Source organism: Cydia pomonella, chromosome 2, assembly GCF_033807575.1.
Source record: "Cydia pomonella isolate Wapato2018A chromosome 2, ilCydPomo1, whole genome shotgun sequence".
Classification (NCBI taxonomy): Eukaryota; Metazoa; Arthropoda; class Insecta; order Lepidoptera; family Tortricidae; genus Cydia; species Cydia pomonella.
Window position 1 is genome coordinate 15,017,328 of NC_084704.1, and position 14,498 is coordinate 15,031,825.

The following is a 14,498-nucleotide window of genomic DNA, read 5'->3' on the forward strand; positions in this document are numbered from 1 at the left end:
CACCCACCACATGACGAAATTACCTACATAATTGTCCGCTTACGCCGCCGCTAAGACGTTTCTGTACCGTCTTGCTCTACATCCACAACTGCTCCGGTTTAATCTCCGCATCGATTTTATGGAGATGCGGATTTTGAAAATAATGCGGATTTCGGAAGTTCCGCGGTTGCGGATGCGAATATTCGCAACATCCCTGCTATAAATGTCACCGACTCACCGATAATTGCATGTGATTTGGTCAATACATTGCGGCATTTGGTAGGTCGATTGAATTCGTTGCTCCTACTAAGTCAGCAATAATTGAATATCACATGCCATTAGTTGCAAAGTCTGTAGAAGCTTTAATGGCATCAAAACATCATCAACATTTGGATTCATTCAAGATTCGTAATCATAGACATCAACATAAATGTTGCAAGTAAAAAAAAACACACACAAGTACAAAAACGGTTAATTTGTCTATGGTAAAGTATGTTCTGTCATGTCAGTTTTGTCAAAACTGCAAATGGTCGACTGATGTGGTGTTTGTTAAATAATTTCATAATTTCATCGCTTTGTATTTTAGCATTTATCAACCACAGAATTTCGACTAAACTATTTATTTACCCACTAAAACTATACTGGACTATACCTGAGGATACCCAGTGTCCGTGATCTTGAACTCTTAATTGTCATGGGGCAATATTTATATCTTTTTCATTAAAGTTATAAAACCAATAGCATTTTTGGATTAATACACCGATAGCTTAAAGACTGTATAATGACAACGTCTTCGGAAGACGTATTGTTGAGCGTAAGCTACGTACGATATAAAAAGGGTGACGGTACCTTGTATGTGATGAATCAGAGGTTGGCATGGATGCTGGAAAATAGAGACACTGTTGCCGTATCACACAAATATGCTGATATTAAAAGTAAGTCTATAATAAGAAGAATGTTGCTTATCGTAGGTTTACTTAATAAAGTTTAATATTATTTCTAGGTTTGTACTAAACTTAATTGAGGTTTGGTGCCCATAATCTATTGTATAGAACTCATGTGTAGAATTTGGATATCAGAATTATTGTGGGGGTTATTATTCTTAGTGTATGAAAAATATATGTTTTTGTTAAGTACAAGTTAATAGTAGTAACAACATCTTTTAACATAATATAATGCATTACATATTATAAGAAATAATGGAGTAAAATAAATCATAACTAATTATTTTTAGCACAAAAGATATCTCCAGCTGGCAAGCCTAAAGTGCAACTGCAAGTGGTGCTCCATGATGGAACATGTTCCACATTCCACTTCGTCAACCCTGCGGGCCCAGACGCTCAGGCCAAGGACCGGGACCAGGTGAAAGGCTTGCTGGTGAATCTGTTACCTAAGTTTAAGAGGCAAATTGATGGAGAACTAGAGATGAAGTCCAGGTATGGGTCAGATAATAAGCCTTATTGAGCTTACTGTGGGACTTGGTGGACGAGGCGTAAAATTGTTGTACACTATGTTTTTTTAAGTCCTTAATTTTAAGGGTGCATTCCTGACCTTAAATCAAGTAACTTTCTCGAAGAAACTGGTATTCTAATTAACTCCATTTTGGAGATAATCAATGATTTATTTTTATCTGATAAGGCCCCTTTGAGCGTGTACTAGCCTTAGGTCCTGTTTACATATTGCTTAGTGTTTATTATGAGTTTATACATTTGCTACTAAACACAAGTACTATCTCGGACAATCAATATTCGAAATGTTATTGATATGTCTCAGTTTTCTATTGTTTGGTGGGCTTAACTTCAAGTGGCATATGTCAATTTTGCATTATTGGAATTTTGATTTTATTTCAATTCATCAAATTTGATATTTCAATGACATAATCGGTTGAGAGTCGATGGCCTACTACTCCAAGGGATAATAATATCTATGTTACAACAATGCTATTAATTACTTTTTATAAAAGAAGTAAAAAAAATTATTAGGTATACCATTCAGTTTCCTTAACTGTACTTAGCCATACCCCGAAGTTAACAGAGTTTAAAAAACACTGGTATAATACTTATTTACTTATTTTGAGATTATTTACTGCACATAATATTCAGGAATAGGCGGGTCCACACAGATCGAGGCAATTTCGCGCGTATGCTCGCTCTGTGTAGACCTCCCTATTAACCATGATTTGAATGTACAGTCGCCATTAGATAGCCTAGGAAAACAAAAATATCTGAACACCCACTCCAATGCCTTGACATAAGAGGCATGTTCAGATATTTGTGAGCACCTTGGCTGTTTTGATATATCTGATGGTGAATGTACTTAATAATATAAATTATTCATATAATTTTAAATTGGAATAATAAAACATTTGTAACAACATGGAACATAAATATAACTACATATACTATATATATTCAATTATAGTTCGTGTCATCCACGATGACGCGCAGATTTCTCAAATCTAACCTTTAATTACATGACAATACAAGTCAAGGCACGCGTCAGCGTGAATGACAGGATCCATAATGTGTAAATGCACATGGGCTCTATCATCAGTATTACAGTATTAGTAGTTGTAAAGTACATAAAATGTATTGATATATGTTATAGCCAAGTAATTAATGTTATTTTAAATTATTAAGCAGCTATACAATTTAATTTAATTTCCTCTTCTAGGCTTTTGTCTCTTCATCCAACTCTGAAGCATTTATATGAAGACTTAGTAATATCAAAAGTGATTAATAGTGAAGAGTATTGGAACACACCCACTTTGAAACATTATACTGAATCTAATAATATTAAACAGGAGGCGGGTAAGTGATGTAAAATTAAAATTTAACTCATCACACAAATTATTCTGAAATCACACAAAATTCTATAGTATATGGTTTATAGTTCTTTCGAAATAGCACACTAAAGACATGTTTTTTTTAAACAATGGTATATTAAGCTTTGTACTCTATCCTCCTTGCATAAAAGCTTAAAAATATAATTTATAGAAAAGGATGTTGATGAATATTATGATGAGTGTGTTAGAATACAGAGTAACCATCAAGAGTTTTTAGAGTAACTATCTATTAACATGATTGCAGACAAATCAAATTTAGACATTTAAATATTTTGTAGGTGTCTCTGGAGCTTTTCTAGCGGACATCCAACCCCAAACAGATGGCTGTAATGGCCTCAAATATAATCTCACACAGGATATAATAGACGCCATATTCAAAACATACCCTGCTGTCAGAAAGAAACATATAGACTATGTGCCCAACAAGATGACTGAAGCGGAATTCTGGACCAAATTCTTTCAATCTCATTATTTTCACAGGTAAATATTGTGTATACAATTTCTATTATTATATATTATATTTTTGTATTGATGAATTATTTAAAACTTTGTTCGCGAGCTTGAAGAGGTAAGGTTGACTTGTAGATAATGCTTTTTGGCATTAACACCGCCTTTTGTATGATATTTTTTTCTTTTGTGCAATACATATTAAACATAAATAAATAAGTGAGAGCACTGGTGCATAGCGGTAAGAGCGTGTGAGTTTCAATCCAGAGGTTGCGTGATCGTACGAATGAGTTTTTCGGAACTTATCACTACACCTTATAAAACAAAGTCCCCCGCCACGTCTGTCTGCTCAAACTTAAAAACTACTGAACGGATTTTCATGCGGTTTTTTACCTATCGATAGTGATACTTGAGGAAGGTTTAAGTGTATAATTTGTTAACCCTTGCGAAGCCGGGGCGGTACGTTAGTGTACGATATAAAGGAAAACAACATGCGGTAACCAGACTAATCCCAATAAGGCCTAGTTTCCCCTCTGGGTTGAAAGGTCAGATGGCAGTCGCTTTCGTAAAAACTAGTACCTACGCTAATTCTTGGGATTAGTTGCCAAGTGGACCCCAGGTTCCCATGAATTGTGGCAAAAAGCCGGGACACCACGAGGAAGATGATGATATGCTTACGGATTTAGTGTAGATAGAGGTAAGCAATAACACCTTACAGAATGTCATGGCCCATACATTGTGATCCGCCATACTAGATATGGCGCTCCATCACAAGGTGTAGGTATATTATTTTCATTGATCCATTCAGTAGATATTGAATTTTACTTCATTTTTTAAGTTCAAACTTACCAGCGCGGGTCCACAGTTGGGCATATGAAAGGTTATTAGTAGAAATTAATTAACATTACGTATTGTTTTATTCCACAGGGACCGCATAGCGTCATCATCCAGCAAAGATTTATTTGGAGAATGTGCAAAACTAGACGATCACGCCATTGCCTCAGCTATGAAACATACCACACTGGACCTCACGGTTTGGTTTCCTTTTGATTTTATTTAAAGTAACGTACCATTCGTAGACTCATTAGAGCCTGGACGGGCCGAGGTGCGCCATAATCATACTAAAGGTATTTGAATCTTATAAGTTCAGTAGTTAGATCATTGTTTATCACCAACTCCTGTAGCCCACGCCCCACGCTTCACGCCCGGTCGGCCGCGCGGTAAGATGTATCTTGACTAGGGCTGCCATCCGTCTGGGTTTTCCCGGATTTGTCCTAGTTTGGAGGCCGTCCGGGGGGGGGGGGGGGGGGGTGTCAATAAGTGTCCCGAACCCGGACACTTTTCATGTAAAGAAGCACATTAAAACTACATGTAAAATTAAAGGTCTTGTTTTTTAAAAATATTATTATCGGACTCGTCCGGGGAAAAAATGCGATTTACACCAAATGTCCGGGTTTTTTGAATCTTTGTCCGGGTTTGGCGAAATTTGAGATGGCAGCTCTAATCTTGACGAATAAACGGGTCGAGAGTCGAGACGCCTCGCGAGGAAATTACAAAACATAATCTTGCCTCGTAATATATAATGTATTTATTTATTTAAATATCTTTGGCACTGTCATATAAATATAAAATGGTACCACTGTAGACATCTTTAGGAGCGAAACGTTCCAACCGTTTGATGAGAATTATGCATAAAAGTTTTAGTTCGTGTCATCCACGATGACGCGCAGATTTGTCAAATCTAACCTTTAATAATATGATATACACGCGTCTACGTGAATGACACTATCTATATACCTACTGTACCTCGTGTTTTTCCAAAAAGTAATATAAGCTTGTTACGTGACATTTTCAGGTGGATTTGCCTAAATTCACTGAGCCTATTCCCCTCTTACCCACGGAAGAAGACGCCCCCGTTGAGAAAGACAAAGGCGACAGCACGTCCATACATAGGAATATGATCAAACGATTCAACCAACATTCTATTATGGCAAGTATGGTTTCTGGGAACATTCTATTTAGGATTTTTGTATGTATTTATGTAATGGATCGACGTGATTGTGAATCCCACTGGCCCCTTGAGACATGAGACAAGTTTACGTGAATGTCGGGAATTAACTGTGGACGGGATTAGATATTAGGCTTCACTTACAGTCAAATCTTAAAACGAATGCGCCTCCATTAGGGTTTGCAATCTGGATCCAAATTAAACGGAAGTTCCGACGGATTTAGACCTAGATCCCGATAATTCCATACTAGTCAGATCTGGATTGTGAGCCCATCCCCTGCCCGAATGATTTTATGAGTGGTTTAAAACATTGAATGCCGAGAACCCGCTCGGCAAGTTCTCTGTTCGTAGTCGCCTTCCTCTACAAAGCGGGAAAACGCTGGGATCGGCTACGAGCACAGCGCTACGAAAACGTTATCAGGAAATGTGTTAACTAGACTTGGAGAAAAGTTAATATGACCAGTGATCGATTGTATTTAATAATAAATATACTTTTTCTTTCAACAGGTGCTCAAGGCTAGTCAAAAAACAAATTCTAGTTGTAGTGATAGCAATAGTAAAACTACAAACAATAACAATAAAGTGGTAGAAAACGGGGTTAAAGAAACGAATGGTACTGCTGAGAAGAGATCAGCTGATGAAAAAAATGCCTCAGAGCCCGTGGACAAGAAAAGGAGGATATTAGAGAAGATACATTATGAGGACCTAGAAGAGTCAAATAGGAATGAAGACGCACAGGAACTAAAATTATCCAAGGTAAAACTACAGTCGACTTGCATGTTCAGTCTTCTTATTTTGCTGTGGCTGATAATCATAAGAATTGATTTGATGAGTATTTAGCGTTCTGTGCAATGAAAAATAGATATCTACAAGGTCCGCAATTAAAACTAGTACTAACAGCAACACTCTCTGGCCATCGGTGGACCTTATGTCATCGCAATAAGGTCTACGCATTATCAATTAACAGCGTGGACGACGGTACAATAGTTATTTTCACCACACCAGCTCGTAAAGGCTATCTTGATTGTTCAAGAACTGATTAGAAAGTTGCGGTTTATCCACATGCGTGGCATAGTCATTTGATGCGTATTTTGAGTTGCTTTCTTATGTTGGCTGGTAGAATTGACTTTTGAATTATGATTTTGAATGATAAATATGTAAGAATGTTCATAAGGATTCAATTAGGTTTGATTTTTTTTGATGTTTTACAGTTAGTATTTTTCTCGAATTGCTGTGGTGAAAGAATGGTCAAAAACAAATAAATAAGTGGCAAAGTTGTACCCCTCATGCTAATATTGATACCCGAAGAAGTGAAAGATTCTAAAATCAAACCACGAGCGTAGTGAATGGTCCGAAAAGTGTAATCACGAGCATTGCGCGGATTTCAGAACACGAAGGTTAAAAGAAAAAAGAAAGTGTAGGCAGGAATGCTAGGTTAACTTTGGTACCGAGTGAAACAACTATTTTCACCGCTCGTGCTAATATTGATATCCGAGCAAGCGAAAGATTTAACCAACTTTGCCACCTTGTAAAACAAAAAAACTATTAACTGTAACTCTTTTGTTTTGTGTCATTATTTTGTATGTGAATATCTTGAACACGTCTTAGCCTACAACGCAAACAGGTTGCCAGTTTTTAACGAGTGATTTGCCTCAGTTTCAAAAGGTACTTACAGTCGCGTTTTTTAATTCCTGTTAATTTGTTTCTTTTACAGATTGAAAGGTATTTATTAGGACCGTCGTCACAAGTAAACCAATCAAGTTCGAGCACCAATCACCCACCGCCTTTGTCGGCTCTAGCTTCAATATGTCAGGTAATTATACATTATTGTTGGGGCTCGGAAGTTCCTGGCTGACAATTCATTTGAAACGGACGACCTTGGGAGTCCGTTTAATTGTATCAGAAACCAGTAAGTAGCCTTCCAGCCGAGTCATAAATAGTGCTTTTGTCGAAAATGGTAAAAAAAATCTATATAATATAAATATTTTACAGAAATTAGTATATTAGTATATTTAACACAGAAAAAAGTAAAAACAATTGAAAAGATTTTTTTTGCTACCTCTTTATTAAAAATAGAACCGTATTTTTCCGACAAAAATATTGTGTTACAATTTGACGATAAAAAACAAAAGAAGGTTGCTTTACAGTCCTAGGTGTGTAAGGCAGTATGAAATTTCTTAACATATCATCTTCACTCATCACACCGGATATGTAGTATTTCCGGACCTAATTTGACGTAAGTCATGTCATCATTTCGTAACAAGTTTGAGAAAATTAGTTTTGCCGTACCTATAAATGATTATGGAGAATGAATGGAACCATAAAAATACATGCATGTCCACTTAATGAATGGTGTCATTCATAATGTGTCCATGCAATTTGCAGCTTGCTGTACAATACGCAGTCACATTCCTGAATTAGTAGTTTTAGTCAATTAGTGACGGTTAGCAGTTATATTCAATCAGAATAGTGAGAGTTATTTTATGGCCGAGTTCGTTGTTCATACTCTTTTTCTGACGTCGTTTAGATAACGACGTCAGAAAAAGAGCTCTTGGCTGCGTTTCCACTGGAGATTTGCGAGAGTGCGTAGCGCGGGATCTGTTTGTTAAGAAGTTATTCTATTGGTTCTTACTTAATAAACACATCCCTCGTACATTTCTTATAAAAACGCAGCCTTATATAGTGTGCGCTGTTTGTTTTCAGGCGTGGTCGAGCGGGCAGCAGTGCGCGCGGCCGATACGCGTCGGCGCGGCGGGCTGCGTGGCCGCGCTGGGCGAGCTCAGCCCCGGCGGCGCGCTCATGCGGCAGCACCACGCCGCCGCCATGGCGCGTAAGTAGGCGGGCAGGTGCGGGGTGAGGCGGGCTGCGTGGCCGCGCTGGGCGAGCTCAGCCCCGGCGGCGCGCTCATGCGGCAGCACCACGCCGCCGCCATGGCGCGTAAGTAGGCGGGCAGGTGCGGGGTGAGGCGGGCTGCGTGGCCGCGCTGGGCGAGCTCAGCCCCGGCGGCGCGCTCATGCGGCAGCACCACGCCGCCGCCATGGCGCGTAAGTAGGCGGGCAGGTGCGGGGTGAGGCGGGCTGCGTGGCCGCGCTGGGCGAGCTCAGCCCCGGCGGCGCGCTCATGCGGCAGCACCACGCCGCCGCCATGGCGCGTAAGTAGGCGGGCAGGTGCGGGGTGAGGCGGGCTGCGTGGCCGCGCTGGGCGAGCTCAGCCCCGGCGGCGCGCTCATGCGGCAGCACCACGCCGCCGCCATGGCGCGTAAGTAGGCGGGCAGGTGCGGGGTGAGGCGGGCTGCGTGGTCGCGCTGGGCGAGCTCAGCCCCGGCGGCGCGCTCATGCGGCAGCACCACGCCGCCGCCATGGCGCGTAAGTAGGCGGGCAGGTGCGGGGTGAGGCGGGCTGCGTGGCCGCGCTGGGCGCAAGGGCGGATCCACCGTTGTGGGCACGATGGGCATGCCCACAACCCTAATAGGGTGCCCTATTGATTCGCCGAATAAAATTACGCTGTTTTGTTTCGCAGACGCTTTGGCAGAGGACTGTTTGGCAGAATTTTAGTACGCAGAGTAGTCAGTTGGCAACTTGGCATAACATTGATAAGCAGATTTACTTTAGAGTAATCGTTTGGTAACCGTCACAATTACCGGAGAAACCCTTGGTCGAACGAAACACGATAGGTAGAGTGATTTTTTGTATTAATTAGAAATTCGAGCATGTTAATATCAGCTGACCCCTACTTATTAACAAGAATAATAATCATTTACTAACATTACAGTGGCATTTATTTTTAGCTTGTCTTAAAAATCTTAAACATTAACAAATATTAGTACAATTTCCAAAAATAATGCCAGCTTTTAATTTTTAGGTGTAGGAGTTTTTTAGCGTAGTTATCTATCTAAACAGGGCTCCGTGAACTGCAATAAATCGCTTGCCATTTTCGATATTTTACCTTATACGCCGACAATATATGTATGTAGTATATGTACCTATGTACCGCAATTGCTAAATGATTAACTAAACCGGTAAATTTTAACTGTCACTTTATTCAAAATTAAATGTAAAAAAAAACGTTAGTCGGGTAAAAGTTGTTTAAACGGATAGATTACACTGCCAAATGAAATTCTTGGGTAACTAATGGATTACCAAGTTTTGTGCTAAGAAAGAAAGAAAGAAAAAAACACCAACCAAAAGACTTACCAAAAGTTTTTGGATTGATTCTCATTTACCAAACAATTTATCGCAAAATTCGCAAAAACATTATGCCAAAAAATCATTTCCCAACTCCACAAATAGCATAAAAATGTTCTGCATTAGAACTTTATGCTAAAAAAATATTCTGGGGGCACTACGCCAAGATGCGCAAAACGAAGCGCAAGGGCACTACCTACCTTTTCTCGTGTGCTTCGTCATTTCTTTGAACCCTCATAAATTGGGTTTGGATTTTTTTTGTATACCACGTCGGTGGCAAACAAGCGTACGGCCCGCCTGATGGTAAGCAGTCACCGTAGCCGGATGGACGCCTACAACACAGAGATATTACATGCGCGTTGCCGACCCTTTAAAAACCTGTACGCTCCTTTTTTGAAGAACCCGTATAGACAACATTCTTGGGATATAATGTCAGTAGTGGACTTATTAAGCATAAAAAAAATCAATTGGCATAGCTCTTATACTTAAGATTTTATTCGTATCTAAAAAAAACAATTTCGTCACTGACTCACTCACTCACTCACTGATGATCATCAAAACCCTTAGGGTCCTTCCTGAAGTCCTAGGAAGCTGAAATTTGGTATGTAGGACACATAAAAAAAATTGAATTTTTAGCCTCTAAGGGGCTGAAAAGGGGAGTGGAATTTTGAATGGGGTATCAATAACCGCTGAACCGATTTAGTTGAAATTCGGTATGTAGATTGTTTTTGTTATTGGAAAGAATATAAAATAATTTGCGTAAGGGGGGAAAAAGGGGTTGAAGTCTGTATGAGGAATCGGTAAAAAGCAGAGTGTATACAAGATGCCCCCAGATCATCTATATTTTTAATAGTAAATCACTCCCAACCCTTTAAATTAGGGGATGGAAGATTGTCATAAGTTACAAAAATATTTTCATGTAAGGTTTATTACGTATTTATTTTTATTTATTGAGAAGTTCTACAGCGTTTACAATAAATAATAGACAAAAAACCTGAGTACTTATAAGCATAGCCAATAACAGGGAGTTCCCTGGAATTTACACAAAATAAAGTATCATCTGTGGGTAGACTTGCGACTTGTACTGTACAAGAATTATAAATATAAATTAAATTGTAGATCTTTAAGATACAAAGAAAAAGAGAATAAGAAAAGAAAAATAGTACCTAACTAAAACCTGGGAAAATTCCTAAAAAATTTTTTAGATAAAGTTATAATTTTGCGAGTATCACTCTAAGAACAAATTCAATTTCCTACTTTCCTATGAAAATATTTTTATTGGCCAAGACGAAACCATAAGGCTTACGCTGTCAAAAAGTTATCAGATCTCTTGTAGAGCCAAGCTTCTAACTCTTGTGGGGGTTGGAGGGGGGGTCTCAGTTGGTCTTTGTGGGGGTTGCAGATCTAACCAAACCTGCTTTTCTGGCAACAGTTTGTCTGGTCGCAGTTCTAACTTAACCCACTTTTCTGACAACGGTTTGTCTTTCTGGGGGTTGCAGTTCTAACCTAACCTGCTTTTCTAGCAAGAGTTCGTTATTACCAGGGTCGCAGTTCGAACCTAACCTAGCTCGCTTTTTTGGCAAAAAATCGTTTTTATGTTGTAGTAAAAAATAAATAAAAATAGACTAAACATTACTATGGATAAAACATCGTTTATAAAGTAACATGTTAGACAAACTAAAAATTGTTAAACATTTTTAAACCAAGTAAAAATTTTTGGTTTAATGAATGTTGTTGAGTTGTTGAATTATTGTTAGGGAAATAGTAATTTATTAAATCCAAATCTGGCAAATAAGTATATAGGATTTTTTTTATTGATGAAATGATTTGTTGGGAAATGAAATTTGGTTAAATTATTTTTGGTAAAATAGCAAATATCCCGCAATTCTTCCAATTTCGTTCTGTTAATTTACACAAAATCGAATTGACCGGTATGTGAACCCAGGCTCTATCAAACGTTTGTCGACTAAAAGTTACATCTAGGTACGAATAAATCCCTCTGCGAAACGATTTTCGGCGAAACATTGTCTGCGAATCGATAATCCCTTAAAGACTTGTGATATAACACTTTCACGGTATATTGAGATCGATAGGATGATGATCGTTCATGAGTCATGATTGTTCATGAGCGAGTTCGTACTCCGACTCGCACTTGGCCGATTTTTGGGTGGCGGTGACCACAACCTTTTTTGAGGGCTGGATCCGCGCCTGGCTGGGCGAGCTCAGCCCCGGCGGCGCGCTCATGCGGCAGCACCACGCCGCCGCCATGGCGCGTAAAGCCGGGAGGGCCGGGACTGGGCGAGCTGAGCTTGAGTAAACGGATAGGTGCGGGCTGGGCCTATTGAGCCCCGGCGCCGCGCTCACGCGATACCACCATACCGCCGCAGTCACTGTAGAACGGGAAGCCGGCGCAGGGCCCGCCACTAACAAACACGGTGCGTTAGTAAAACATGAAAATATAAATGGCGGACTTCATTTAATTGCCTCTGCCTAGGATTACATATAAATTTGTACATTCATACTAATTTTGCAGAACTAATCCCGGCCGACGTGAAATCGGAGCTGAACCGGCTGTACCTGTCCGCGGGGGAGCTGCTGCGCGAGCTGTGGCGCTGCTTCCCCGCGCCCGCCGCGCCGGCGCAGGAGGCCGACAGCGCGCGCGCCGACAAGTTCTACGAGGCGCTGCTCCGCTTCAGGAACGTCAAGTTGAGGCCGTTCGAGGTATACTACCTAATACTCAGAGTACATTCATTTACGAGTAAACTTTGATCAAAGATAAATAAGCGGTCTGCGGGCAAAACTTAGTGACGACGTGTCTGATAAGGTATTTATGAGAAGCGGGCGGATTGTCGTTACGCAAGCAACTATAAACGTAGTAAGATACGGATTTCGTACGTGAATTAAAAATACCTTCAAACAAATACTAATCTTCTTCAGACTCATGCGAGTTTCGCTACATTGAGGTATTTGATCGGTCGGCTGAATTGGATGTAACCTCAATAGTCCGCAATGTAACTAAAACACCTTCTACATGAGCCCTTAATATTGTGATAGAGGCGTGGTTTCTCAGCTATATCTGTTTTTATTTTCAGGAGAAAATGCTTCACGACCTGACTCCACTAGCGACATCACTTACGAAACACATCAACCAAATGATAGACGTGGCCTGTACGAAGTACGCGCTGTGGCAGCAAAGGCAAGCCAAACTTCGGTAGTATTGTAGTATCAGGGGACTTATTCTCGGTGTCATCATATATATTTTTTTATGTTTATACAACAAAGCTGGAACAAAACTGCCATAACAGGTATCTTGCACAGTGGAACACGCCGAAATGTCGACATAATCCGAACTGAGTTATATTCGTTTACTACTATACTCTGAAATAATATTATTAAACAAACATTTGTACATTTTCGGGTAGTTATAACATTTATTGGTTAACCAACCGAATACAAAACCGCCTGGATCTGTCACTGAACGACCTGACTTTAACCTACATTATTTGATTATGTTATGTTTTCATCTACCCTCAACTGGGTTAAGGAGCCATTTGGGGGCAGATTTTGTTTACTTTTATTGAAATACCTAAAGATAGAGTATAGGTGTTAAACACATTGAGTGCCGGGAACCCGCTTGGCGGGCGCTCTGTTCGTAGTCGCTTTCCTCTACAAAGCGGGAAAACGCTAGAATTGGCTACGCGTGTAGCGCTACGAAAACGTTGGCAGTGAATGCGTTAAAGTAAAATAAAAATGTTAGGGCGTTTGTTTTATTTTGTAGTTTTTATTGAATATCAATACTTGTAAGTGATAGGTTTTGGCTATGTTGTACCCGTAGATCAATTACGGTGACAACGAGAATAGGTCTGCAATATGTTTGAATTATAGTTAGGGTCAACAGTAATTTAAACTGATCACTCTGAATGAAAATTGCCATACCGAATCTTTTAAAATTATTTGGCAAAGTTAATTGAAGAGAGTAACTAATCTGAATAATTATTGGCATAAATGATTTATGATAACTCTAAAATTTTAATGATATCAATCCTTACCAAAAAAAGGTGCTTATATTTTACTGACCATCACTTTGTTACACTTAAATAGTAAATGTTCCTTAAAATTAATAAATTTCCATTTTATAAAACAATAACCAAACATTGTACAATTTACTATCCCATTTAAACTATTTCAAATTGATTATTGATAATCCAAAAATAGTAATTGCTCTCCAAAACATCATCTCTTAAAATATCAAATGTTACTAAGAATGTAGTAATAGTAAATTATATCGAAACAACAAATACAATAAGTATTCTATTTCAACCAATGGGCGGTATGCAAAAATCTATGAGTATATAGTTTAACCTATCTATAGTTGTATAATATCATTGATTTCGACGGCTCCGGTGCTGCGCAGAGCGCAGTCCCTTCGCACCTCCCTTTTGCAAAGACACTAGGGCACGACAAATAAGACCACTTAGATAGTACGGTACGGATTTAATTTAAATTTTTGGGTATAACAATAACATATAATTGTTCGTTAAAATTTGGTGATCACTTACCACTTTTGGTGTTTGAATACTATTTGAAATGCAGTTATGATTATATGTATTTTGTTGGCAATTACACTTATTTGTTGTCAAAAAAATCAGTGGTACATAATAATACTTGTATGTATTTATCCATGTAATGGCACTACTACATATTATGAGTGGCAAAAAGTCTAAATAGGATTTGTCTAGGTACTCCATTGATCTGATCATTTTGTAGTCTAGTTTGCTTTCAAATTTTCATAAATATAAAAGCAAAACTGCTTAAAAAACAGATGTAAAGAAAATAATAATAAAAAAATCAATAAAAGCAATAGTTAATGTTATGTCTTATATTTAAATAACTATTGTCTTGTAATTTGAAATACACTATGATGTCAACGAGGGAAGCGTTATGATATGTCGTTTTGTACACAATAATAAAAATGGTTGCCAAATATTACGGATTTTTACTATTTAAGTCCTTAATTTCCTTCATTTCCTTCCTT

At 38.9% G+C, this 14,498-nt stretch overlaps 1 protein-coding gene across 1 annotated transcript; it reads left to right on the forward strand.

The window, feature by feature from the left end:
• Nucleotides 1–467: 467 nt before the first annotated feature.
• On the forward strand, nucleotides 468–14,449 carry LOC133534486 (general transcription factor IIH subunit 1). Its single transcript, XM_061873640.1, has 11 exons — nucleotides 468–914; nucleotides 1,214–1,415; nucleotides 2,653–2,789; nucleotides 3,103–3,304; nucleotides 4,199–4,304; nucleotides 5,127–5,261; nucleotides 5,787–6,035; nucleotides 6,994–7,092; nucleotides 7,983–8,109; nucleotides 11,997–12,184; nucleotides 12,556–14,449. Exons 1-11 carry the CDS (start codon nucleotides 761–763, stop codon nucleotides 12,676–12,678), a joined length of 1,722 nt encoding a protein of 573 aa, XP_061729624.1. The 5' UTR covers nucleotides 468–760; the 3' UTR covers nucleotides 12,679–14,449.
• Nucleotides 14,450–14,498: the final 49 nt, after the last annotated feature.